The sequence below is a fragment of the Plecotus auritus genome (assembly GCF_963455305.1).
Source record: "Plecotus auritus genome assembly, chromosome: 4".
NCBI classification, from domain to species: domain Eukaryota; kingdom Metazoa; phylum Chordata; class Mammalia; order Chiroptera; family Vespertilionidae; genus Plecotus; species Plecotus auritus.
Window position 1 is genome coordinate 138,800,201 of NC_137775.1, and position 27,917 is coordinate 138,828,117.

At 45.4% G+C, this 27,917-nt stretch overlaps 1 protein-coding gene across 1 annotated transcript; it reads right to left on the minus strand.

Annotated features, from left to right (window-relative positions):
* LOC308246283 (TRPM8 channel-associated factor 2-like) lies at nucleotides 1-24,008 on the minus strand. Its single transcript, XM_080664316.1, has 8 exons — nucleotides 23,558-24,008; nucleotides 20,334-20,969; nucleotides 11,801-12,792; nucleotides 11,437-11,534; nucleotides 6,979-7,192; nucleotides 6,416-6,655; nucleotides 5,408-5,745; nucleotides 1-760 (listed from the first exon to the last, which is right to left on the minus strand). Exons 2-8 carry the CDS (start codon nucleotides 20,954-20,956, stop codon nucleotides 506-508), a joined length of 2,760 nt encoding a protein of 919 aa, XP_080520442.1. The 5' UTR covers nucleotides 20,957-20,969; nucleotides 23,558-24,008; the 3' UTR covers nucleotides 1-505.
* Between the last annotated feature and the right edge of the window lie 3,909 nt (nucleotides 24,009-27,917).

The window sequence follows — 27,917 nt, forward strand, 5'->3', positions numbered from 1 at the left end:
GAAATCACTACTTTTACTTTGAAAGAAGAAGAAAAAAAGAATACAGAAGCACAGAGAGGTGAAGTGGTTTTCCATAGAGTCAAAGGCTCTCTCCACTATAACAGCCTGTCTCTCCTGCTATTAGAAAAGTTCTCAGACCACAAGAAATTAAGGTCCTTGTTCAGGGCTGGCAGTAGTGAGGGAGTGATATCAGATTATTATGGTAATCCATGGTCTTTAGAACTATTGGTCAAAAATAGAAACCAAGAGCCTGCAGGACCTCAAGATGCCAAGATGAAAATTCTTCCACTGGAGGACTAGGATGGTGAAGCACAACTCCTGGAGAGAGTGACAGTATAAGCAGAGAAACAATACAGAGAAGTACCAAAGTATTTTCTTGAGAAAGTTGGCTTTGGACTTTCACTGCCTTTCTGAAGACAGGGAAGGAAGTAGGATTCAGGCTCAAGGTACCTGGGTGGTGGAGCTGGCCAGTGGCCATTCCTGTCCCCAAGTGACTCTGTACATTTTATTCCTCAGTGTGGATGTGAACTTGCAGGGGGTTTTCTTCCCACCAAGGCAGACAAGCCAGGCTCTCAGCCACTTCGTTCTGGATGGGCCAGCCCCAGGCCTTAAAGAATGGAGCCAGATTCTTCTGCACTTTTTCAGAGAACTTTCTCACCCAGAGATTCATCTTGCCAGTGTTGTCTTTGGGGATGCTGGGAAGGGTCTGGTACTCAGCAAAGAGTTGGGTGAATGGCTCCCACCCAAAGACCTCCTGGAGCTGAGAAGAGAAAGAAGGAGCAGGATGAGACATCAAGTTTCTGAAAGTAACGGCAACATGCTTGTTCACAAGAATATGTCCTTTATGGCCCTACCGGTGTGGCTCAGTGGTTGAACATCAACCTATGAACTAGATCAGTCGATTCCTGGTCAGGGCATATACCCGGGTTATGGGCTTGATCTCCAGCAGGGAGCGTGCAGGAAGCAGCCGATCAATGGTTCTCATCATTGATTCTATCTCTCTCTCCCTCTCCCTTCCTCTCTGAAATAAATATAAATATATTTTTTTAAAAAGGATATGTCATTTATGGTGATTATTGCCTCTTAATCATTTATTAGCTCCATCCTATTATCTGTCCCAGTCTCACCACCTGACCTCTGCACATAATTACAATCCCATTGGCTCATTCCAACCTCCTGGCCACAAACCTATACTCCCTGAATCCAGTAGGGGATATCATGAGAACCTAATATCTGACAAGGGGTATATACTCAATAAATGACAGTTATTATTATTATTATCTTTAATTAAAAAATTAGATCCCCAGATCCTAACTGTTTTCCTTGGCATCAGACAGGTTTGAGCCTCAGTGAGATGAGAAACCTTCACTTTTACATATTTGGGATGATATGGGGAGAAGAGGGCAATAGAGCTGAATTTTGACAGGTGATCTGACAGGTAATAGACAGGATGTCCAAACAAGCTGCGGCTGCAGGAAGGAAGCATGGGGAGGCACAGAAACCTGGAAAAGCGAGATATGCTCATAGCGGGAAGCTGCCTGGTATACTAGAGTCCCCAAGTGAGGGTAATTATGGAGGTGAGGAAACTGGAGCTGGAGCTGGAGGCGCTGATAAAGGGTCTTCTAGAGGAGAAACCAAGATGGCGGCATAGGTAAACACCTAAACTGCTGCCTCGCACAACAATTTCAAAACTACAACTAAAAGACAGAACGGACACCATCCAGAACCGCAGGAAAGCTGACTGAGTGAAAATTCTACAACTAGAAGGATAGAGAAAAGCTCACAGAGAATTGGAGGTACGGCAAAGGGTCTTTGTGCACGCAGAGAGGAAGGGTGGCTGAGAGCCTGGCTGACTTTCTCTGGCGGAAGGGGGAAGGGAGCCCCCGACCGCACTGAACCCCAGTTCTGACTGCACTGAACACCTGTTCCGGGCGAGCCCCTGGGGACCCACGCTCTTGTGGGGGGAGTCTGGACTCTCGGGCGGAGACTCAGGAGCCGGGGAAGGCGGAGGACTGAAAGTCCGCTCGCGCCAGTGCGCACAAAGGCTGCGGAGGCTGCCACAGGCTTTCCCTAGCGGAAGGGAGTGAGAGGCTCCTGACGGCACTGAACTCCAGTTCTGACTGAAGTGAGCCCCAGTTCTGACTGCAGTGAACCCCAGTTCCAGGCGAGCCCCTGGGGACCCACGCTCTTGTGGGGGGAGTCTGGACTCTCGGGCGGAGACTCAGGAGCCGGGGAAGGCGGAGGACTGAAAGTCCGCTCGTGCCAGTGCGCACAAAGGCTGCGGAGGCTGCCACAGGCTTTCCCTAGCAGAAGGGAGTGAGAGGCTACTGACGGCACTGAACTCCAGTTCTGACTGAAGTGAGCCCCAGTTCTGACTGCAGTGAACCCCAGTTCCAGGTGAGCCCCTGGGGACCCACGCTCTTGTGGGGGGAGTCTGGACTCTCGGGCGGAGAATCGGGAGCCGGGAAAGCAGAGGACTGAAGGCACACACGTGCGCGCAAGGGCAAGGCTGACGGGAAGCCAAGACTGAGACTCCACCCCATCCAAGCTGAGCACAGAGGCTATTGCAATTTGGCAAGCCTAATCCTATAAGGCTGTCTCCAGCACCGGACTTCTCCCAGCATAGACACAGCTGATCCTTACAGCCAACTGGCCTGGAGGTCAATTCTTCCCAGTGATACCAACAACAATAAAGACTTAATTACAACAAGGCTGTACACACAGTCCACAAAGGGGTGCACCAAGAGTGTCCACCTCAGGTTAACTGGGGAGGCAGACCCACTGGGCCAAATTGGAAACCTAGCACACAAATCTACCAACTCAGGGAAGCAGTGAAAATGCGGCGTCTAAGAATCAGATCACAAACAAAAGAAATGGAGGAAAACAAACGACTGGATATAGAATTCAAAACCACGGTTATAAGGCTTTTTAAGAATATCCTAGAAAAGGCCGATAAATATAACGAGACCCTCGAAGAGATGAAAAAGGACCAACTAGAAATTAAACATACACTGACTGAAATAAAAAATATTATACAGAGACCCAAAAACAGACAAGAGGAACACAAAAATCAAGTCAAAGAATTGAATTACAAAGAAGCAAAAAACACTCAACCGAAAAAGCAAAAAGCAAAAAAAAAAATCCAAAAAGTTGAAGATAATGTAAGAAGACTCTGGGACAACTTCAAGCGTACCAACATCAGAATTATGGGGGTGCCAGAAGAAGAGAGAGAGCAAGATACTGAAAAACTATTTGAAGAAATAATGACCGAAAACTTCCCCCACCTGGTGAAAGAAATAGACTTACAAGTCCAGGAAGCCCACAGAACCCCAAACAAAAGGAATCCAAAGAGGACTACACCAAGACACATCATAATTAAAATGCCAAGAGCAAAAGACAAAGAGAGAATATTAAAAGCAGCAAGAGAAAAACAGATAGTTACCTACAAGGGAGCACCCATACGACTGTCAGCTGACTTTTCAACAGAAACTATGCAGGCCAGACGGGAGTGGCAAGAAATTTTCAATGTGATGAATAGCAAGAACCTACAACCAAGATTACTCTACCCAGCAAAGCTATCATTCAGAATTGAAGGGCAGATAAAGAGTTTCACAGACAAGAAAAAGCTAAAGGAGTTCATCACCACCAAACCAGTATTATATGGAATGCTGAAAGGTATTCTTAAAGAAGAGGAAGAAGAAAAAAGGAAAGATAAAAATTATGAACAACAAATACATATCTATCAACAAGTGAACCTAAAAATCAAGTGAATTAAAAACCTGAGGAACAGAATAATCTGGTGAATATAATAGAATCAGGGGCATAGAAAGGGAGTGGACTGATAATTCTCAGGGGGAAAGGGGTATGGGGGGGTTCATAAAGAGACTGGACAAAAATCATACACCTATGGATGAGGACAGTGGGGGGTAGGTAAGGGCAGAAGGTGGGGTGGGAAATGGGTGGAGGGGAGCTATGGGGGAAAAAAGGAGAAATAATTGTAATCTGAATAAAGATTTATTTAAAAAAAAAATAAATAAATAAATAAATAAAAAAAATAAAAAAAAAAAAAAAAAAAAAAGGGTCTTCTACACTTCATCCTGTATGGAAAGGAGAACATTCAGAAAGTGTTAAATGTGGAATATTAAGATTGGTTTGGAAGGTGGGTGGTAGAGGTAGAGGCAAGATGCTGGAACAATTTAGGAGGCTTCAGGAATAGACAAGGAAGAATAAGGAGGACCTGAGATAAGGCCTGAGTGGGAGAAGTGATGGTGAGCAGAAATCTCTCAGATCCAGGAAGCAGGTGTCTGCTTAAGACAGAGGCTCAGACTCCGAGATGGTAAGTGTGCCCATAGCTTTTGCAAAATGGGCTCCATGGTGAGTGGGTACGTGGGGAGGGCAGAATTAGGCTTTTAACTTCCAACTTCAATGGCAACTTTCTATCATTTAAGGTCTGTTTCCTTGTAGACCCTTGAAGTGGCTATATAAGAATACAGAATGGATGCAATGCAAAGTTATTTCATTGACATCCATTCTTTAGTAAATGAGTGAAAGAAGAAATAAAAAAGAGGGACTCATCATTAACTTCTGATTTTAAGTTCTGGGTCCATCCTTTAAATGTATGATACTGGATTGGCTGTTAAACTCCTCAACTTAGTATGTACCTCTGTAAAAAGTGTGCCTGTCTATAGGGTTGAAGTGGACAGCATAGGAGATCTGATATGAAGAAAAGCTTTGACAACTCCAAACCATTAAAATCTCAAGCAGGACTGGGGAAGGAGACAAGGACTTGCGTTAATTTCATATAAAGCAGATCTGGTTCAGGGCGTCCTTCCACTTGGTTGGTTGGTTTTTTATTTATTCATTCTTAAAACATTATGGGTTCAAGTGGGGTGATGGAAGTCTGAGAATCTTCTTAACAGCCTGATATCCTACCATACATTCTTGCAGTTGTCCCATAGACAAATATGTCACTGTTACTATGAAGGAATATAACACTCACTTGACCCATAAAACTAAGGTGAGGTAAAACAAAGCAAAGCAAACAATGACCATTTCTGGAGTACTTACTAGGCAATCAAGGTCAAAACCAGTGAGTGGAAGAGGTGTGATTCAATCTCAAGAATGCCTAACTCAAACTTCTGTCCTTGGCCAAAATACCAATAGGCTGCATTTTTCTGTACTTATTTTTTCATAACACTTTTTATTTCTTCTGACTTATGATTGCAAAATTATAGGAGGCGAGTGGGACAGGTGTCACTATCTCCATGTAGAAATGTATAAGCTGAGAAGCATCACCATATGGCCCAATCTCTCATATCCAGGGGATGTGGTAGGCCTGGGCTGGTGAAGAATGTTACCTGACAGAGGGGTCTTCTGGCCCCTACCTCACTGAATCTTGGCTCAGTACCTGTAGATATGTTTCCAGAGCTGTCCACATGTTCCAGTTACACAGGGGGGCTCCCTTGCTCAGGTGCTCTTTGATCCTCTTCTCTCGTTCTGGAGGGCTCAGAGCAGGGTGGGCCTGAGCCCTGGGGATGCCCAGAACTGTCTCATGCACATAGACTGACCAGAGGTTGCAAGTGGCCTCAGTGGTGTGCGGGGGGAACTCCCACCCATGCCACTGCTGGTTGTGGCCCAGCTCATGGATGGCTCCCCACAGACCTCTGCTTCTCATGTTGGTCTCATTGATGAGCTCCTGCACCGACTCCAGGTGGCACATGATGGGGTACCCTGAATGCATCCAGCCTGGGAACCAAAAAGAAAGAGATGAGGCATGAGGTGTGGTACCCAAACCCATCTCCCTTCATTCCTCTCTACTGTGTAACTTTTCCTTACTATCCTGGCTGCATCCAGTAATTCCAGAGTCTCTATCCTCATTGGGAAGTAAATGGCTTTCCTAAATACTTCACATAGTCATTCTTGGTATAATTTATTTCTTCATTTGTGTGTGTTTCCTGTGGGTGCAAGGCTGTGACATTATATCCTGTGTCTGAACTTGAGATACTCAAGGCTAGAACAGCATCATCTCTTCACCGGTGCAAACCACTGCTGTCCAGATGTATACTCTTTAACAGAGAGAATCTTGTCATTTTTAAAAGATAACACTGAAATCCAGAGGAATTTTTTCCACTTGGAACCAGACTTAGCCTCTCCTTGAAACAACCCTCAGTGTCATCTGTGAAGTCCTAATACCATTTTTCCTGAGATTGTTCTACCCATCCTGTGAAATCTCACCTTGTAGATGTAAATGATTTACCTTCTCACGTGTAACATCTTTGCATCCCATCAAGGTCCACGTCTTTTATAGCTTTTTACTTTTATTGGTAAAATGATGCCTTTCCCATATTGGACATTTAAAAAAGGCAAAGTAATAAATGGTGTCCACTAACTAGGGATCCTTCCCTAGAACACCTACCCACTGAGATTTGCACATCAGCAACAATCCTCTCGGGACGGTGGAATGGGAAAGGCTGAGCTGCCAATCTGGCTATAGCCTGCATCATCTTATCCCAGAGGCAGAGCACAGGCTCAGGGTCCTCCAGGGTCCGGAGGTTTTCAGTTGGCACCGTCAAGATGATGTTGTCTGTTGCCAGCTCTCCCCAGGGAGCCAAGCTCTCCTTAATACAGCTCCTCCACTCCTCCTGGGATGTCTTACCTAGGAATAAATATCATGGATCTCTCAACCACTTCTCCAACTTCCCTTGAGCTGAAAAACAGAACTTGAACTCTAGGAAGAGGACACTGAAATAATGAATTATTATCATGTGGGTCCCCTATGAAGGGAAGGACAGGCTTCCAGATCCTTCCTTTGGTTCTACCCTGAAGTTCTCCACAGGCACAAGGTGTTCAATTTCTCCTGCCTCCACTTCATCCTTGAACAGTCTACCCATCCCTCTCCCTCTCCTCCTTAGCAATCAGCCCCTAAACTACTGCAGCATCCTTAGTGCTCCCTCTTCCCTCAATGTTCAGTTCACTTACCCAGCTTGTAGTATGGGGCAGGCACAGCACTCTTAATAGTGATGGACATGGGTCCCAGTTTACTGCCTTTGGGCACGATGACATATAAAAGGCCACCCCAGAGGCAAGAGACTGACTGTTTGGTCTTGTTCATACACCATCGGTGAGACACCATAGGGGCTCGAGACAGCTTGTTGGCATTGTTCAAGTCATCGGTATGGCAGCCAATCTGTACCTGGAGAAGTGATTCCACTATGTGTGAGAGGAACTATGACCCTGTGGTGTGAGTGTGGGGTTGTGTTCAGGGTTGTGTGCATGAAGAATATTAGAAAAACTCTAAGAGCTCCAATATGGCGGTAGAGTAGGTGGAAGTTACACTCACCTCCTCCCAGGACCAAATCAAAATTAAAACTAAATACAGAATAATCAACCTGAATGATGAACTAAAGACTACCGGAACGGAAGTCTTATAAATAAGGATTTTCAGAATCCACATGGAGACTGATAGGAAGGGCAGAGAGGTGAAAGGGCTGGTCTCGCAGCCATGTGCAGCAGTTGAGAATACCAAAGGATATCTCATCTGCAAAGGTACCCCCTGACGAACGTGGGTATCAACTCAACTCCGGGCTCCCAAGCCCAGAGCACCAGTGCTGGGAAGAGTCGCCCACATAACAGCTGACTGTAAAAATCAGAGTTTAAAAACAGAGAATCTTAAAAGCAGAGAAAGATAAATAGTTACCTACAAGAGAGCTCCCATAAGCTGTCAGTTATTTCTCAACAGAAACATTTCCAGCCAGAAGGGATTGGCATGAAATATTCAGTGATGAAAAGCAAGGAACTAGCCCTGGCCTGTGTGGCTCACTTGATTGAGAGTTGTTTCATGCAGCAAAAGGTCAAACTATATTATAGGCCATAGTAATCATAGTATGGTACTGGCATACAAACATATACATAGATCAATGGGACAGATTAGAAAGCTCAGAAATAAACCCATGCCTATATACACAGCAAAAGAGGCAAGAACATGGGGTAAAGACAGTCGATTTAATAAATGGTGTTGGGAAAATTGGACAGCTACATGCAAAAATATGAAACCAGACTACCTCCTAATACCACATATAAAAATAAACTCAAAATAGATTAAAGCTTAAATATGAGACTCGAAACCATAAAAATCTTAGAAAAAAACATACTAAAGTATCAGATATTTCTCGTAGCAATATTTCTTCTGCTATATCTCCTCAGGCAAGGGAAACAAAAGAAAAAATAAACAAAAGGGACTACATCAAATGAAAAATCTTTTTGCACAACAAAGGAAACCATCAACAAAACAAAAAGACAATCTACTGAATGGGAGAAGATATTGGCCAATGATATATCCAATAAGGGCTTAATATAAAAAGTTATAAAGAACTTATACAACTCAACAGCAAAAACAAATAAACAATCCAATTAAAAAATGGGCAAAGGACTTGAATAGACACTTATCCAAAGAGGACATACAATGACCAAAAGACATGAAGAGATGCTCAATGTCACTAATTATCAAAGAAATTCAAATTAAAACCACAGTGAGATATCAACTCACACCTGTCAGAATGGCTATCATCAATATATCAAGAAACAATATGGTGAGGATGTGGAGAAAAGGGAACCCTTGTGCACTGTTGGTGGTAATTCAGACTGGTGCAGACACTATGGAAAACAGTATGGATTTTCCTTTAAAAATTAAACATGGAACTGCCTTATGAACCAGTGATTTCACTATTTCACTTCATATATATATATATATATATATATATATATATATATATATGAGAGGCCCGTGCACAAAATTTGAGCACGCAGGGGGCGGGGGTGTGTCCCTCAGCCCAGCCTGCACCCTCTCCAATCTGGGACCCCTCTAGGGATGTCCAACTGCCCTCTCACAATCCAGGACTGCTGGCTCCCAACTGCTCGCCTGCTGCCTTCCTGATTGCCCCTAACCGCTTCTGCCTGCCAGCCTGATCACCCCCTAACCACTCCCCTGCCAGCCTGATTGATGCCTAACTGCTCCCCTGCCAGCCTGATTGCCCCTAACTGCCCTCCCCTGCAGGCCTGGTCACCCCTAACTGGCCTCCCCTGCAGGCCTGGTCCCCCCAACTGCTCTCCCCTGCAGGCCTGGGTCCCCCACAACTGCCCTTCCTTGCAGGCCTGGTTGCCCCCAACTTCCCTCCTCTGCCAGCCTGGTCACCCCTAACTGCCCTCCCCTGCAGGCTTGATCTCCCCCAACCGCCCTCCTTTGCAGGCCTGGTCCCTCCCAACTGCCCTCCCCTGCTGGCCATCTTGTGTCCATATGGGGGCAGCCATCTTTGACCACATGGGGGCAGCCATCTTGTGTGTTGGAGTGATGGTCAATTTGCATATTACTCTTTTATTAGATAGGATACATAGCCTATCTAATAAAGAGGGAATATGCTAATTGACCCTCACGCCATTGCAAAAGATGGCGGCATCCACAGCCAATGAGGAGGGAATATGCTAATTGACTGTCATGCCCTCAAAAGATGGCGATACCCACAGCTACAAGCTGGCAGCGCCTAGTCCCCTCAGCTCCTCTGGGGTGGCAGGCGCACAGCAAGGCCAGGCCTGCCCCCAGGCAGGCTCAGCTGCTCTGCACGCCTGCCTCCAGAGTCCCTCGGTCCCCTGAGCCCCCAAGCCACCAGGGCCGGCCCAAGAGGTGCAGGCAAGCCTTAGATGGCGGCTGCCCAACCATCCAGGGTCGCCCAAGGCTCAGGTAACCATGGCCGGCCGAGGCTTGTGCTGCCAGCAGTGGTAGCAGCAGAGGTGTGATGGGGTGTCACCTTCCCCTGATCGTCAGGTTGCCTCCTGCCACTGAGGGCTCCCAGACTGTGAGAGGGGGCAGGCCGGGCTGAGGGACCCCCCTCCCCTCCAGTGCATGAATTTACATGCACTGGGCCTCTAGTATGTGTGTGTGTGTGTGTGTGTGTGTGTGTGTGTGTATGAAGAAATTCAAAGCACTAAATTGAAAAAATATATGATCCTTATGCTCATTGTAGCATTATTTACAGTTGCTGAGATATGAAAGCAACTGAAATACCATCAATAGGAGAGTGGATAAAAAAGCTGTGGTACAAATATACAGTGGAATATTACTCAGCCATAAAAAAAATGAAATCTTACCATTTGCAATAGCATGGATGGACCTAAAAGATATTATGCTAAGTGAAATGCGTTAGTCAGAGTAACACAAATACCATTTGATTTCACTTATGTGTGGAATCTAAAGAACAAAATAATGAAAAAACAAAATTGGAACAGACTCATAGATACAGAGAACAGATTGATGGTTGCCAGAGGAGATGGGTTTTGGGGGACTGGATGAAATAGCTGAAGGGATTGAGAAGTACAGATCGGTAGTTATAAAGTAGTCACGGGGATGTCAAGTACAACATAGGGAATATAGTCAATAATACTGTAACAACTATGTATGGTGCCAGGTGGGATTTGACTTATTGAGGGGAATACTATGTATAAAGTATATGATTGTCTAACCACTATGCTACACACATGAAACTAATATAAAATAATATTGTATTGTAAATCATAATAGAAAAATAAAAAAATTAGACAAACTCCAGCTTCCCTTTTCTCTGAGCTACGCATGGAAACCTATGATATTTTAGCACTTCAAAAGTAACATGGACTGAAGCACGTAGAGTCACTTTTCCAGGGATTAGAACAGCTACCGAGGCTGATTATGACTAGGTCACACATGCCTTCTACTGGATCCTAAACCAGTGTGTTGAGTTTGATGCTGAGGATGAGCCCGAGAGGTCCTGTATACAGACAGGAGGCGTGACCACAGGCAGCAGGATCTAGCCTGAGGGGGAGGCCTGTGTCTCTCTCTTTTGTCAGGCTCTTCTCTCCCAACCCCCCAGGTCTGAAGGACTGAGTACTTCTCTCTTAGGAGTCCTGGACTTCCTTTTCTTAGGTTTAATGTGAGTTCCAGAAAGGCGCCTGATACAAGAGACCCTAGCTGTGGAAGGAAGTGACCTTCAGGAATTGAGGTAGGAGGAATTTAAATTCGGAGTGTAGTGAATGACCAGATTAAATATACCCTTCAGGTGTCAAGGTAAAGAGGCAAAACCCAGGAAGGCAGTGTGCCAGGGGAAAATGGGTGCGCTTATGAATATGCAATGGTTTCTCTCACACTTGGTGTCTCTCCACATTCCTGTCGGGAGGCAAACAGCATGCGTGGAAATCGCGGCTTAGGCCTGAGTGCTGGATCTGATTTTAGTACTCTGACGTCGTCACTCACTGCCTTAGGCCCCCTGAAATTTAGTTGCATCCCCTGGGAAACCTGTAAAATGGGCAGAATACTCCCTTCCCATGTTCCTGGTAGCATTGCCATGAGCTGGATGAGAATGAAGCAGCCCTGAGGTTTTGGGATGTGGGCAGTGGATGTTCTGGCCTTACCTTCAGGCCAGTACAGGCCACAGCTTCGGACAGCGAGACTTCTGCATTTTGTCCATTTAGGACGTAGAGTCCAGTACTCACCCAGCACTCACCGTTGCCTGAGAAAAGCCATAAGAAAGGCTGAGTTCTTTTCCCTGCTGGAGCATCACAGCCCTTTCCACAGGTACAGGCCCTCTCCAGCATACCTTACTTAACTCATCCATGCTTCTTCTTCTCATCCCTTCTAAACTCTAAAAAGACCCCCAACCCCTCTTCCTGAAAGTAGTTGGTAGAGAATAGAGTTGCCTGCCTGGGCTTCAGCACCTGCTAACCCAACATTCCCCGGGTCCTGCAAAGCTCCTAGCACTCTCCTCTAGCTCCATACCTGGGTTGTTTCCATCGATGTCCACAGCAATGGGGTGTACTGAGGGGTCCAGGCTGGAGTGGCAGGTCCTGGTTCCCCAACCCTGCACCAGCTTGGAACAGTCAGTCCCAGAATGTACCAGCTCAGTGGCTAGGCAGAGCACTGCAGCCTCAAGGGAATCACTGGCCACTGGGTTTTTCTGACTCACAGCTGGGAGGCCGGACAACTGCAGCATCTTCCTTATAAGTCGGTGCATGGACATGTACGCAGGGACCCCCTCAGCAGGGATCTGCAGGAAGGCGGCCCCATCAGCTCGCAGTTTTGCCAGCCAGCTCTTTTCCAAGTTCCTACTCCCCTGGTTCAGGACAGCCTGGAATTCCGATAGGGCCTTGCGGAAGTGGTAGCTCAGCATCTGGGGGGTGGGGACGGGGAAACACCCTGGGTTGAGAGACTGAGGTAGGATGCTAAGGCCGAAGCAGTTGAGGATGACATTACCAGGGAAACCAGCCAACGTGGAGTGGCCCAGGTTCTGGGAGGCCCACCACCAGGCCTGGCCCCCGATCAGCAAGCCCCCTCCCTCAGCCACAAACTCTTGTAGCTGCTTAGCCTGACTGTCACTGTAAGCCCTACAGCAGTAGACAGCCAAGCCACTTGTCAGATGGGGCTCCAGACTGCATTCCAGGCCATGCTCCGACAGTAGGGCACACAGGTTTTTTAGACTTGTGTTCACCCCAACTTTGCCTTTTTGGCCTCTGGACAGCCAGCATACAGCATTGAGCAAAAAGGGCGTCATCTTGGGAGCACAGAGCATGCCCTCATGGGCAGCCAGGACCACCCGGCCCTGGCCATAGCGGGCAGCGGCCAGGAAGCAGCCGAGTGAGGCATCTAACCCCAGAGGGAAGGCCAGGGCCCCGTGCACCAGCAGCTGCGAGGGGATTCCTCCTGTCTTGATGTCCAGCTCTGAGATCCCTTCCAGGAGCTGGTGCTGGTCCTGCCTGAGGTCCTCCCCACACCTGGAAAGTGACAAAGGGGTCACAGTCAGTCAATGAACCACTGAAATGAGTTCACTACATGGAGAAATCAATGTGTGGGTACAAAGATTACAAAGTTCATGCCAAACTCCTTATTCTTACTGATAACATTTAGGATTTTAGTACATAACCATTTTTTTTTTCACATCTAAGGCATATTTTGTCACCTCTTAACAATCAATGGCATATCATTGTTTAATTGGCATTGTTTGTTCTTTCTCAGTGACTCATAAAATAATGGTGCCTCTTATAATTCATGTTGTCTTAGATTTGATGAAATACTGAAGACTGAGGTAGTGGCCTTATTTGCACATCTTAAAATCCACATTCTCCAAATGACCTCTTCCCATGTCAGTCAATTGAATGTGGACTAGTCTGGCTTGAATTTCCTATATTTTCAAATTGTTAAGCATATGACAGAATTAAATTAAAAGAAATGTTCTATTATTCCTGAGAAAGTAGGCCTACTTAAACATATCTCAGAGCTAATTTTCTGCAAAGGTGGGGCTGTAAAAAACATCAAAGTACCCTCACCTTGTGCTAGTTCTGATCTAGGAACACATTATAAGTACATTGTTTAACATTATACTTGAAGACTTATACAAATGCACAGTCTTTTTTTTAAATTCTCACTTAAATCTGGTGATGTACTTACTACTTCTTATTGAGAAATGTTCAAAATGTAATGAATTCAGAAGAGGTTTTGTATTCCAGTTTTTTTCTTTCTTTAAAAAAACCCCAGTTTGTAGATACTCTAATGCCAAACAACAGGAAACTGGTTAAATTATGGTAACCCTAGATAGCATACTATGTACTTATTAAGGTAATAATTAGATAGTGGAAAGTGGTTTTTGGGGAAAAAATTTTTTTAACCAGATTAAAAGTTACTGTGCACTAGATAAGCCAAATTTTGCAAAACAAACAAAACACAAAGCAAAAACAAATAAAAAACAAAACCAGATACAGAAACAAGATTTAAAGCATATTTATCAACATGTCTTCAGTAAGCATCTTGACTATTGGGATTATAGGTGATTTGAACTATCTTTATAAAACTTTGTCTCATAATAAAAATCAAATGTTAAAAAATAGTTTATTCATTTGAGTAACACAACATTATTGAAAAAAGTAGCTCTTGTACAGTTTCTCCTTAATTTCTTCTCAGCGTGAAAATGAGGACTGTATCTTAGTTTTGGCATCTGACTTTAAAACTAACATGGCAAATGTCATACAGGTTCAGGCATCAGTTTTTGTTTTTTTATAAAAATATGTTTTTATTGATTTGAGAGAGGAAGGGAGAGGGAGAGAGAAACATTGATGTGAGACATCGATTGGCTTCCTCCTGTACACACCCCGACTAGGACCAAACCTGCAACCTGGATAAGTTCCCTAACTGGGAATCAAACCAGTGACCTTTTGGTGCACAGGACGATGCTCAACCAACAACTACAGTTTTACCTGTAGCTCTTTTTACTTATACAGATTCTAGACTTATTTTGGAAAGTAATGCCATTGAGCTATAAGACTTAGCTTGTATGATGCTTCTATGTCTCTGGATCTATTTTAGTTCATCAGTTTATGTTGTTCATTATATTCCACACTAGAGACCTGGTGCATGAATTCATGCACGGATGGGGTCCGGCCAGCCCCGCCCCAATCGGGGCCCATCAGGGCCAGGCTGGCCAGGGGGAGGGGACAGTGGGAGGTTGGCCATCCAGCCACCCCCATTGGGTTGGAGGGGGGCGATCAGGCCAGGGCCAGCTGGGGCCTCCTCCCCACAGTGTGTGTCATAGCAACTAGTCGTTCCAGTCAATTAGGGTTTTATATATAGACAGATATCAGTGAGATCATGTGGTATTTCCAACCTCAGGGGAAAGAAGGGGGGGTTTGGGGGGAACAGATCAACCAAAGGACTTGTATGCATGCATATAAGCATAACCCATGGACACAGTCAGTAGGGGGCAGTGAGGGCATGTGCCGGAGGGTGGGGAATGGCGGGGGGTGGGGGGACGAGCAGGGAGAGGTCAATGGGGGAAGAAGAATTCATATGTAATATTTTAAACAATAAAGAATTTAAAAAAGAAAAAAAAAAGACACTATTTTCTCCCATTATATCTTATTAAGAGATGTATTGCCAATAAAATTTTAGTATTTTATTTAAAAAAAAAAAAAGACTTAGCTTGTAGACTTGGCTTCCATTCTTAACTGTTCTCCCAGAATGTTCTGAAAAGCACCTCCTAAAATTTCACCTAATGATAGAAAACCTTCAATATGGAGAGCCATCATTAATAAAATTGCTAACCTGGGGGTTTACACTCATGTGCTTATAAAAATGTCTAACTGCTACTATCCAGCTGAGCGGGTCACTGGTGGGCCCTGGTTCTGGTGGGCAAGGTAGGATCCTGCTTCCTTCCTTGACCCAACAGCCTGATGACCCTGTGAAAATTACTTCCCCTCTCAAAGTTGCCATTTGCTCATTGGTTTCTGGGCTTATTAAATAGAGAGAACATTCCTAAGTTGGCAAATACACTGCTTGATACATAGCAAGTCTTCAACATGTCAGTGATTATTTCAAATTCATAAATAGCCCCGGAATCTGATCATATAAATAGGACTTTATAGCTGATAAACAGGAACCTTCATACCTAATGGTCACTGTTATGGGTTGAGTTTATGTCCCTCCAAAATTTATATGTGAAGCCCTAACCACCAGTACCTCAGAATGTGACCTTATTTGGAAATAAGATAATTGCAGAGGTAATTAGCTAAATTAGGATAAGGTCATACTGGAGTATGGTGGCCCATAATCCAATAGGACTAGTGCCCTTATTAAAAGGGGACATTTGGCCACAAAAAACAGACTGGGAGAGTGCAGGTGAACATGAAAGTGGAGATCAAGGTGATGCTTCTACAAGCCAAGGAAGGCCAGAGTAGGCCAGCACACTGCCAGAACAGGTCCCCCCTGCAGTCCTCAGAAAGAAACAACTTTACCAGTGCCTTGGTCTCAGATTTGTATCCTCCAACTCTGAGATGATATATTTCTGTTGTTTAAGCCACCCAGTTTGTGGTACTTTGTTCCACCAGCTCTGGAACCTACTAGTAATAATTCTGAAAATTGATCCTCATCAAACACTTTAGAAGTAGGTGATATGTAAAACTGATCTGGATGTTTCCTAACATTCTTGGCCCTACTTTTAAAAATAGATATATTTTTTATTGATTTTAGAGAGGAAGGGAGAAGGAGAGAGAGAAACATCAATGATGAGAGAGAATCATTGATCGGCTGCCTCCTGCATGCCCCCTATTGGGGATTGAGCCCGCAACTCGGCATGTCCCCTTGACCAGAATCAAACCCAGGACCTTTCAGTCCACAGGCTGACACTCTATCCACTGAGCCAACCAGCTAGGGCTCTTGGACCTACTTTTAAAAACACTGACATCATCAGAAAGTTGCTCAGGGGTCAGACCACATCTTATATGTCTCTGATTCCAATAGCCCCTAATTCTGTGTCTGGTGGGGGAGACACTATCTATAGACAATAAGGCATGCCATAGACACGAAGGGGATTGGTGGATGCAATTATGCAAAATTAACATGTAACAGGTGAGATGAGCCATCTGAGCTGCACTACTTCTTATGAATGTACTTCAATTTCCTCTTCTGAAAAAAGGACTCACCCTCTAAGTGTTGCCAGTACTCAATACGTCATTCTGTATTAAATGCTTGACAGTGCCTGGCACAATTTTGAAATTTTACACAAGGTGATCAGGATGGGCTGCACATAAAGCAACATTTGAGCCCAGAGTTGTAGATGATGATTTAGTCCACCATACAGATATTCGAAAAAGGACGAGGTCAGGCTGAAGAAACCAGTGCCGAGCCTTCCAGAAGAGTTTATGGCACTAAAAGGAGGTCTGTGTGGCCACAGCAGGGTGGAATTGGAGGCCAGAAGGGTGATGGGGAGGCTGGGTAATTCTCAACAGGTAAGGGTAATGTTAATGATCTCAGATATCAATTTACCAATATAAGTCTTGTATAATATCTGTTTACAATATTTAAGTCTGGATAATAACATAATGGAAGTAGCTATTATTTAAGGAGGTTTAATACAGGCTAGGCATTTATACATAGGGATTATCTCTTTTAATCATTATAATAAACCTGAAAGGTATTCTTACTTTATAAATGAGACTTAGAAAAGTTAAGCAATTCACCCCATGTTTCTTTGTAATAAGTGGCAAGGACAGGAAGCAAATCCAGGGTGGCTCTACAGCCAATGTTGTCTACACACCAGAAATTTATCTTCAATTACTGAGTCTTTGCATGAAGCCCACAGTTGGGTGTATGGCAACCAACAGGTCTACTGTGTGCAAAAAAGGCTCTAAAAATAGACATGAAGTCCACTTGGTGTGGTTCAGTAGTTGAGCGTTGACACCCAGGAGGGCTCCAGGGCGTATCTGGCCCATCTTGCTCAGTCCCGATCACCCGGAACCCAGGAGGTCACGGTTCGATTCCCAGTCAGGTCACATGCTTGGGTTTCTGGTTGAGATTCCCAGTAAGGGGCATGCAGGAGGCAGCCAAGTAATGATTCTCTCTCATCATTGATGTTTCTCTCCCTTTCTTCCAACCCCCTTCCTCTCTCTGAAATCAAAAAAGACATATTTTTTTAAAAAAGACATGAAGGTACAAACAGTACTGCATTTATGAAAAGGCAAAGTGTCTTCCTTCAGAGTTGGAAGAGCAGAAGGCCTGGAGGAAGGCAGGAAGGGAGAGGTGGTGATGTTTAGGTCATGCACTAAATCACACATGAGCAGGCAGGTGATATGGGCAATGGCTTTCTGAATGCTACTGAATAAACTGTCAAAGCAACGCCAGCAATGATGAGAAAGTTCAGTGTGAAGTGTGTTGCTGTCATTTGACCACACATTGGCCTTGTCCTGTCCCTTGTGGTGACAAATTGACTTATTTTACCTGAGTTGCTTAGTTCTTAATTTGTTTTCTTTACTCTGAAATCCAGTTTGCATCTCATTCTGTATCTGGTTTTATTTTAACACTAGAGGCCCGGTGCACAAATTCATGCACGGGTGGGGTTCCTCGGGATCAGGCTGAAACCTGCAGTCCAATGCTGCCTGCAGCTCCTATCTGCCACTCCTGCTCATCTGGGCCCCACTGCACCTGCCGTGGGCTTGTGCCAGTTAGTCCCCATCGGGAGAGACAGAGGGAGTGGTCTGTGGGATCTGGATAAAACCGGCTCTCTAACATCCCCTGAGGGGTCCTGGATTTTGAGAGGGCACAGGCCAGGCCAAGAGACTCCACTGGTGCACGATCAGGCTGGGGAGGGACCATGGGAGGGCTCCAGGGCATGTCTGGCCCATCTTGCTCAGTCCCCGATCGCCCAGAACCCAGCAGCAAGCTAATCTACCAGTCGGAGCAACTGCCCCCGGTGGTTAGTGCACGTCATAGTGAGCGGTTGAGCGGCCTTAGCATATCATTGGTATATTACTCTTTGATTGGTTGAACAATTGACCCATCACAGGGTGACTAGATACTTAGCATATTAGGCTTTTATTATATAGGATATGTTTTTTTAGAAAGTTCTTTTGTGGCTTTCTTGAAGCCTTCTCAGAAAATCTGCTTCTGTTCATGGGGTCACCTTTTTCTTCCAGGTGTGATAGATTCTGTTGTCCTTCCATAGTATATGGATTTTTCTCACAGCTGGCATAGGCAGGTCTTTTGTATGTCCTGATACAGTGTGGGTGAATTTTCTGTGATGTTCTAAGTCACCCAGGGCCAGTTTGTTTCTGTACACATATCCATCTGCCTTCTTAGATTGTATTGAGGTCCGTATATTGCTTCTTTGCACTTTCTTATCGCCTTAGGTTCATATACTAAAAGGCAAAGGCCAGCTGGGGCCAACTGCTGTCCTTGCTGGGGATTAGTCCCTCCACTCATTGGGAACCTAAAGCTTAGGCCTACTCCACCCAACCAGGGATGGAATGCACTTGTGGGGTTCAACCCACCACCGTGCTTGGAAGTGGGCAAACTCAGCATCCCTTCTGCCTCCACCAAATCTTGCAATCGTTTCGCTGCTTTTATACCTGAGGGTTGTTTCTTCTTAGATGTCCACTTATCCCCCCCGCCCCCCAAAAATTGTTCATTCCCCTACAACATGAGAAGGCATTGATGATCATTCTTGGATTTGTGGTTTCAAGTTTTTTTTTAGCTTTTAATTGTGCATCTGGTGTGGGGATGGTGTTAGGAGATGCTGTATACTGAGTAACACATCAGCCAGCCATCTCTCCACTGGCCAATGCTCAGCACCACAGGCATCAGCACTAAACCTCCAATTTCAGCTTCTTACTTTGTATTTTTCATTCATTTGGTCAAATTGGTGGAGAGGGTGATTTCAGGTTCTAGCCTCTTTTTACATAGTCTTTACCCGGAAACTCTACATTTATGTATCTTGAATATGAAAACAGAACTGTGCTGCTTATAAACTGGGGGTCCTTAGGCAAAGACCTCACACTCTAAGGAGACTGCGGTGAGAAGCGAATGAAATAACACGAAATCTTCATGAGATGCATAAGTCTAAGCTACTAGTATGCATTTACTTTTATATGAGCAGCTCCTAATATGTTCCAGACCTTGTAGGTTACATAAGTTATAAGGGTAATAAGCTATTGATCTGAGTGTAATGTTTTCTCCAGATTATTCTGTGGCTTGGCATGGAAGCAGCAAGTGCCTTTGGACCTGGTTTTGCATTACAAAAATAACTGCAGTGTCCCCCTCAGGTATGTAACCCAGGTGTGCAGTCAGCTCTTGCACTTGGGGTAGGATAAGTGATAGGATCTTCTGTTGTATTTTGGAGCCAGCTCTTCCCTTGGGAAGACAGAGCAACTCCCTGAAGGCATTCCTGTGCCTTCAGCAGAAATCTGATGTCAGCAAACCTGCTAGGTCAGTCCAGGAGCCTCTAACCAAGATTTGTCTGCAGGAAAGTTCACTGAAAAACCTTAGAGGGGATGTCCTGTGAAGGAGGCAGGAATCTGAACTGAGAGTCTGGGTTCAATATAAAGGCCTCTTGGACCCTTTGAGTTGATGGGGTTGGTCAGTTCCAGCTGCTTTTGGCTGAGGCTGGACACTTCGGACTCTCAGCTCCCCTAGCAGTACATTCCAGAACATGAGGCTGCCTGCATGGTTCACACTAGTATTCTAGGCCACACTTTCTCTTGTTATGATATTGGATGGGTAGTCATTTATATATTTTATTCATCAATTTCTATAGTCTACTAAAATAATTGTTTCTCTCTTGCACCCATTGGGCACTGACAACATTACTGCATTCATGGAGTTTTATATTCGGGTTGGCTAGACAGGCACTCGCAACTACACAGGTGGGGTAGTTGCAGATTGTGATCATGATCTTTAGGGAATAATGGAGACACTGTGGCAAAGGGAATGGAAAGTTAGTCCTCATTTCAATAGGATCATTGGGGAAGACTCCCTGAAGGGACATATTACTCACCTGACCTGGAGTGGGATCTTGGGCACCTTCTTAGAGACTTTGAATGGGCCTTTGTCCCCATGGGTGTCGGTGAAGTACACTCCGGCCACACTGGTCACCAGGTTCCCGGGGAACCTGGATAGCACCTTGTCACGACCGTGCTGACTGGCCCAGTACCAGGCCTGGCCCCCAATGAGCAAGCCCCCACCACGTTTCACAAAATGGACCAGCTCTGCAATCAGGGTTTCATTGTAGGCATTGATGCAGTAAACCCCTGGGGGGTCTCCCGGTTCTGGCTGAACCTGTGCCTCAATCCCGGAACCCCGCAGGATGGTAACTAGTGGTTTTAGGGAGGTGTGCACTCCCACGGGAGCCCCAGGAGAGGGACGGAGCCAGTTCACTGCGTTGATGAGAAATGGAGCTAAGCTGGCATCCAGCAGGTAGCCCTCATGGGACACCACCACCAGGCGGCCTCGGCCATAGGAGGATGCAGCAATGAGGACCTGACCCTTCTTATTCACCAACACTGGGAAGGCAGCCTCTCCAATGAGAAGCAGTTCACACGGGATGGGACCTTCAGGGATATCCCAGCTCGTCACTCCATTCAGAAGGGCCTCGAAAGCCACTGTGGGAGTTGTTGCCATGATCACTCAGCTTCTGCAGAGAAAAGCAAAGACAGTGGGATCAGAATAGGTGAAGCAGTGAATGAACACAAGAAGGACTGAATATATTCGGATGGGAACCATTTCTTGGGTCCCCATTGTGTGCCAACACTGGTGGTGCAGCAAGGAACAAGTCAGACAAGGTCCCCACTTTTCTGAACCTAGTATTTTAGAAGGGGAAGGACCATAAATAGGTAGACCAACAGATAATAAAATGCAGCAATTAATAAGTGTTATGATGAAAATAAAACATAGTGATGTGTCATCGAATGACTGGAAAAGTGCTTTAGACTCAGTAACAGGAAGGCATTTATGAGAAAGTGACATTGAAGCTGAAACCCGACATGTAATTTGAGACCTGACAGGGTGCTGCAGGAGAAGAGCAGTCCCACAAAGAGAAGTGACAGGGTGGCCGCAGAGAACTGGGCAGGGAGGAGCAGGACCTGAGTGGAGTGGGTAGGGGCTGATCCTGCGGGGCCTGGTAGATCAATGCAACTGGTGACTTAGTATTTCATTTCCCAGGACAAAAAGGTCAGGTGACCTTTCAGAAACTGCATTTGTTCTGACAGCTTCTTTGACTAAATGAGTTAGAAATGCCTCCCAATTTATCTTAACTGGGGAGTTCACCACCTCCATTTGGGTGGCATTCTGTAATTTCTGGAGCTCTTTTAAAATTCACTGCTCCTAAAAGTAAGCTCATTATCCCCCTCAGAACAGCTCCTCTTAGATAAATTAGGTAAGCCTCAGTTTCCCCATTTGTAGAAAAAAATCATACATCTCTTAGAGGGTTGTTTTTGAAGATTAAGAGAATGCATGTAAAAACGCCTTGTCCTGGGCTGGGTCCACAGTGGGCACTGAGAAAATGTTTCTGTCCCCTTGCTTCCCTTTGGATCTTCCCCAAGTAACAAGGGTCCCGTAATAGATGCTTAGGTGCTGGTGCCATGTCCTGTCCGCCCACTTCTAATTTCAGTGGCTGCCTGAGATGCATCCTAGAGTCCTTAAAGGGTCCTCAGAGGAACTGAGCTCTGGCTGCCCACAGTGGAAAACAGCTCAGCGACATGCCTCATCCTTCACTGCCTTTCCCACCTTCCTTGTCTCCTCCTCCCCACATCCTCACTCTGGGTTCTGAGCTCAATTCCCAAATAAACTACCTGTACTCAAGTTCTTCTGCCAAGTTTTGCTCTGGGGAAGCGTCTAAGACAGATACCAAAGCCCTCTGCTGCATTTGCCACCTTCCTCCCTTCTGTTTCCACCTCATTCCTTCATCTTCCTTCACATCATTCCCTTTAGTTTACATTCATATATATCTAGACAGGACCAATTTGGTTTCCTTCCCAGATGTATTCCTATCTACATCTTTCTCAAGCCATCCTACAGATATTTCTCCCTAATAAGAGCCCTCCACTTTTATCCACTGTCCGTATGGCTAAAGTTGAGTGCCTCACTCTGGGTTTTCAGGTCTCCAGTGCATGGACTCTCCATTGTTTTCTGCACTTTCTTTTCCTGCTATGTTGGTTCTCCACGAGATCTCTAGTTGGCTTGACTTCTACTTCCTGTAAAATTCCAGGGTGCTTTTTTGTTATTGTTGCTGTTAGTTCTCACCTAAGGATATTTTTCCCATTGATTTTTAGGAAAGGAGGGAGGGGGAGAAGGAGAGAGAGAGAGAGAGAGAGAGAGAGAGAGAGAGAGAGAGAGAGAAATATCAATGTGAGACACATTGATTGGGTACCTCCTGCACATGCCCCTGCAACGAGTTATGTGCCCTTGCCTGGGAATTCATGACCCTTCCGTGGTGTGTGGGTGAAGGCTCTAACCATTGAACACACAGGCCAGGGCTTTTTCTTTCTTTTTTTTTTTCTACCACCTCTTTCTCAGTATTGCTCCTAGGACAATAAATTCACAGAGACAGATATCTCCTGCCTGGATTGTGTGGGTGCGTGATCCCAGCTTTTGGGTTCAGGAGTGGGAAAGGCAGGAAAGAGGTCTGGTGCCTGAGGTCAACATCCTGTTCACTACCTCTGAGATGACAAGGGAAGTCTTTCATTAATCTGGACAGCCCTCGTTTTACAGGAAAAACAAACACAAAACACAGGAGATGAGTAATATAAACTTGGGACACTGACTCCCAACTCTATAGACCAAAGTGCGCACGCACATACACCCATCTTTGTCAAATTCTTGACTCACAAGTTCAAAGGGGCGAGAGAAAAGTTTTTTTGAGACAAATAGTGAATACCGTCCGACCGGCGAAACAAAACAAAATAAAAACCTGGCGGGAAGAAGAGACAGAAGCCCTGCTAGAAGGAAGATTCCGCGCATGCGCCTGCCACCACCAGGGCCGCAGTGTGTGGGGTGCTCCGATTGGAAACTCAGGGCCGGAGGAGGAGAGATAAACCAAATAATTTATGTACTTATATGCACAGCCCATGGACACGAGCAGTAGGGTAGTGAAAACCTGCGGTGGGTGGGTAGGGGCAGGGAGGAGAAGGGGAAAAGGGAGGGGGATGGAAGATATCTGTAATACTATCAACAATAAAAAATATAGTTTAAAAAAAGAAGAAAAAAAAAAGGAAGAAAACTCACGCTTGAGTCTTCCGGGTCGCAGCGCTGGCTCCGGTGCAGGGACTAATGCAGGCGGTCTTGGGTGGTGGCTGGTGGGGCGGGACTAGGTGAGACTGGCGGGACACGCCCTGGAGCCAACCTCCCTGGGTCACTCCCCCGCTGGCTGCACGTGGGGTGACACATCAGCAGGCAGGAGTCTGCAGAGTGAGCGGGGTCCCTCTGGAAGGTGGGGTCCCTCAGCCTGGCCTGTGGGTATCGGACTGAAACCGGCTCTCCCACATCCCCTGAGGGGTCCCGGAATTCGAGAGGGCACTCTGCAAAGTTGCTGTGGTACAGGGTGAGGAACACAAACCCAAGTGTGCAATAAACCACATTTTGGGCCGTTTGTGCCTCAGCAACAACTTAACGCACCACAGAAGGTGGAATCGAGGTGCCCGGAGGAACTGGGCCCTGTCCTCTCTGGTCCGCCCTCTTTGGTTCCGGGGTGTGTCACCCAGGAAGTCACCACCGCTTGGCAGCTCCCGCGTTGAGGGAGGGTCTGCCCCCTGGTGGTCAGCACCTGCCATGCAACCTATGCTGTGGGCCATTCGCAGAGGTCCGGGGAACTCAGCAGAGAGAACTGGGCCTGGGATTATACGCAGAAATCATGCCTAGTGATATTGCTGCTGGGAAGGAACTGTGCCAGTTACACCACCGCACACATAGGTCCCTGCGTGGCTGCAGAAATTATCGCTAAAGCTATAGAGTGGCTGCTGCTTGAATTTCACCTAAGGGGTGGGAAGGTGAAAATCAAGGTGTGAGAGTAGTACTAGGAGATTTGCGCAATTCTGATTTTGCACAGCTTTGCATAACAGATACACCATTTTTAATTCGGTGAAGCTTTATTTTGCTTTGATTTTAGCGGGGGAGAGAGGATACAGGAAGGGTGAGTGTTTACTTTGGTTTTACAAGTAAATTATCACTCTGTTTTTAAAGTTATCAGATGTACCTATTTTTTAAGAAAAGGTTTATGACTGTCTCTTCATAAGCATCCTTTAAAATCAGCAGCAGTTACTCCCACAAACATGTAGTGGACTCTTTAGTCATATTCTCTCTCGTTTGTCTGGGGGCTTGTCAAGACCAGTCTCTTCACCACACCTGGAGGTCATGCTCTTTATAAAACAGATAGCACCTCCTCCACGATATTGCTGTCCAGTTCCCTCTCCTTTTTGTGTTTTCATTTTTGTGATTTCTTTCCTAGACTAAAATATATATTGGTTAAACTCCCTTCCTTGCATCCCTGTGCAGAACACACCATTTCTTCCCCATGGTTCACCAACTCCTTTGTCAAGAATGAGGTTCAAACCTCAGCTATGCAGCCTCTACTTCTACCACTTTATTCCTTCCAAGGTCACCAGGGGACTCCTTCACAAGTCCACATTCCATCCTTACTGCTTGCCTCCAATGCACACTTTGCAGTGCTGGCTGATTCATTTTCAGTCTTTTCTCTTAAATTGACATAATGCTATATTATTACTATATTTCTCTTTGGAACTGTACCAAACCATACTTTCAGTATTTTAAAATAGTTATTTTTTCTTTGAGAGTTGGGGCAACCAGGAATGAAGTGCTGATTCTTATTTTAATACATATTGAACTGCTTCTTATTATGGATTAAACTGTGTTCATCTCTTCCCCCAAATTTATATTTTGAAGTCCTAGTCCTCAGTACCTCGGCCTAGCCTTGGAATGTAACAGTATTTGGAGAGAAGATCTTTAAAGATGTGATTAAATTAAAATGAGGCTGATGAGGTGAGGCTCTAATCCAATATGGCTGGTGTTCCAATAATAAGATGAACACTGCAGTTAGTGTTCATTCTAAAGTTCAAGTCTGGTTATGAAAGTTTCTGCATACTTATGTCTTCCCATCTGCCTTGGGCTACTGACTTAGATATCCAGCCTCCACATGGCTTGACCTTTGCTAAGTTCTTCAGCCTGATTTAACACTGTGGTTTCTCTTTTCTCCCAGGACTCTACCCCATAGATTTCCTTTAAGTTTACTCAGTATGTGACACGCACTCCTCCTAAAGTGAAATTTCCTTCTCCTAGAAAATGACTTTTTTCTTAGCTTAGTCACCACTTCCCTAGAAAAGACTTTCCTAACCTGCAAACTATACCAAAGTCTCTTCCTGACTATCCCAATACCTCTCTTCTTAGTTCTCATCTAGCTTATTTTACCTAATAATAGACAAACATGTAAATTGACCATACCTCTGCTACGCCCACAGCCAATCAGGAGTGAGTATGCAAATTAACCCAACAAAGATGGTGGGTAATTTGCATATGCAGGCATGGAGCAGCCAAGAGGGGGCAGGACACCTGCTATGAGGGGGAGGGGAGCAGCGGAGGGAGCTACAGGAGCAGTGGCTCTAGCGGGAGTGAGGACTTGGCGTCTTCCAGGCAGCCAGGAGCGAAGCCAGGGGAAGGAAGGCCTATTCTTGCATGAATATTGTGCAACGGGCCTCTAGTAATTTTATATTTAGTTGTATGGTCCTCTGGTTACTGTTGGTCTCTCTTATAGGATCTCATGCTATGAGTATAGAGTTTGCCTCCATTTGCCACCATTGGGTCCTCATTGCCTAGTTTCATTTCTGGCATGTTGGAGACTCTAGATTCTTAACAAATATATAAATGTATGTTGAATAAATGAATAAGTATATAGTGAATGTTTAAGAAATTTCTGTTCTACTAGTGAGTAATTAACTGAGTATTTGGAGGACTAATGGCAACCTGTTGGCACAGGACCAAATGCAATGAGGTTTCAGAAAGAAAGAGCAAGGAGAAACCCACACAAGGGAGACAGTTTGGATAAAAACTATCAGGATTTCGAATACTCAGGATGAAAGCCCAATGTGAGGTGAGGTTAGTTGAGTTCTTAGGTCTCATATCAGGAAACAGTTGACCTTCGGGTAGCCAAATGAGAGATGGATATGGAGGGAGTGGGTCAGAAGTATGACTTGTCAAAAGCTGAGCTCAGGCCGAAACCGGTTTGGCTCAGTGGATAGAGCGTCGGCCTGCGGACTGAAGGGTCCTGGGTTCGATTCCGGTCAAGGGCATATACCTTGGTTGCAGGCACATCCCCAGTGGGGGTTGTGCAGGAGGCAGCTGATTGATGTTTCTCTCTCATCGATGTTTCTGGCTCTCTATCCCTCTCCCTTCCTCTCTGTAAAAAAATCAATAAAATATATTAAAAAAATATTTACAAAAGCTGAGCTCAGGATCTCTTCCGTGTGTTTGTGCTCTCAGGTTTTAACAAGTCTCTCATGGAATAGAACCATGACTTCTTGGTTCATAGGTTGACGCGCAACTGCTGAGCCATGCCACCTGGGCCCACTCTTGCAAACACTCCTGAGCATATCTCGGTGTTGATCTAATAGAAGAAAGAGCTTTGAGCAAAGGTGATTTTTCCAGGGTCAGAGAGCAGAAGCAAGCCCACCATCACCAAGGTACTTGCCCTTTGGGATCAGGAGTTGGCCAAAAAATGGAAACAAAACAACATAGGATTCAGAATAAAGGCCTGTTTGACACCTGGAAATAAAAGATGATGACTAGCATGGGTTCTGACTAAAGGGTCATTGCTCATGAGGAGGTGCAGATCTCAGACCTTTCATCCCACTGAAGGGAAAATAGAAACTACTCCATGAAAGTCAACCTATTCTCATTAGGCACATATTCTGGGAGGCATTTTGGGAGATGGCGATGATCCTATGGTCAATAAGTCTAGAGGAGAGCAGGCATGAAAAACAACCATATCAGATCAATTTCTATAGATGCCAAAATTGGTTGCAAATTAAGTACGAGGGAACAGAAAGGGAGAAGCAATTATTTCTAATTCAGCTTTCAGAGGAGAACTTACAGAGAAGGTGGCACTAAAACTTAGCTCCGAACTTATGACCTTCGTTGGCAGAGAGAGCATTGCAGTATAAGACTGCATCACAGGCACAGCGTGGAGATGTGAAAGCGAAAGGCTTGATTTGAGAAAGACAAATTGTTCATGGTGACTGACACTTGTTAACATGACTCGCGTAGTGCTAGCTCTGAAGAGACCCTGGGTCAGGTGTTGAGGTTGTACGAAGGAATCTGGATTGTGGTCTACAGTCTGGAGAAAGGTGCTTAAGAGATGCCATGTAGGAAACACTGAGGCCACCTTCTCAACTCTGTTCCCTACTCCACCCTTACTGTCCTTTCTAACTAAACCCCAACTCTGTTCAGATAACCCATCTCTTCCTTACAGGATGCAGGGGAAAGTGAAGCCATTTCCAGTTCCAAGGCTAGATATGAATGGGCTTAAGCCAGGCATGCTAATGAATATCCTTTGCACTGCAATGCCTGCTCTTTCTGG

Coding starts and splice junctions, on each gene's coding strand:
- LOC308246283 (XM_080664316.1), bottom strand. CDS start 20,956: ATGGCAACAACTCCCACAGTGGCTTTCGAGGCCCTTCTGAATGGAGTG. Junction 11,535..11,800: donor CATCGATGGAAACAACCCAG/GTATGGAGCTAG, acceptor GGCTTTTCTCAG/GCAACGGTGAGTGCTGGGTG. Junction 761..5,407: donor CTCTGGAAACATATCTACAG/GTACTGAGCCAA, acceptor TTCTCTTCTCAG/CTCCAGGAGGTCTTTGGGTG.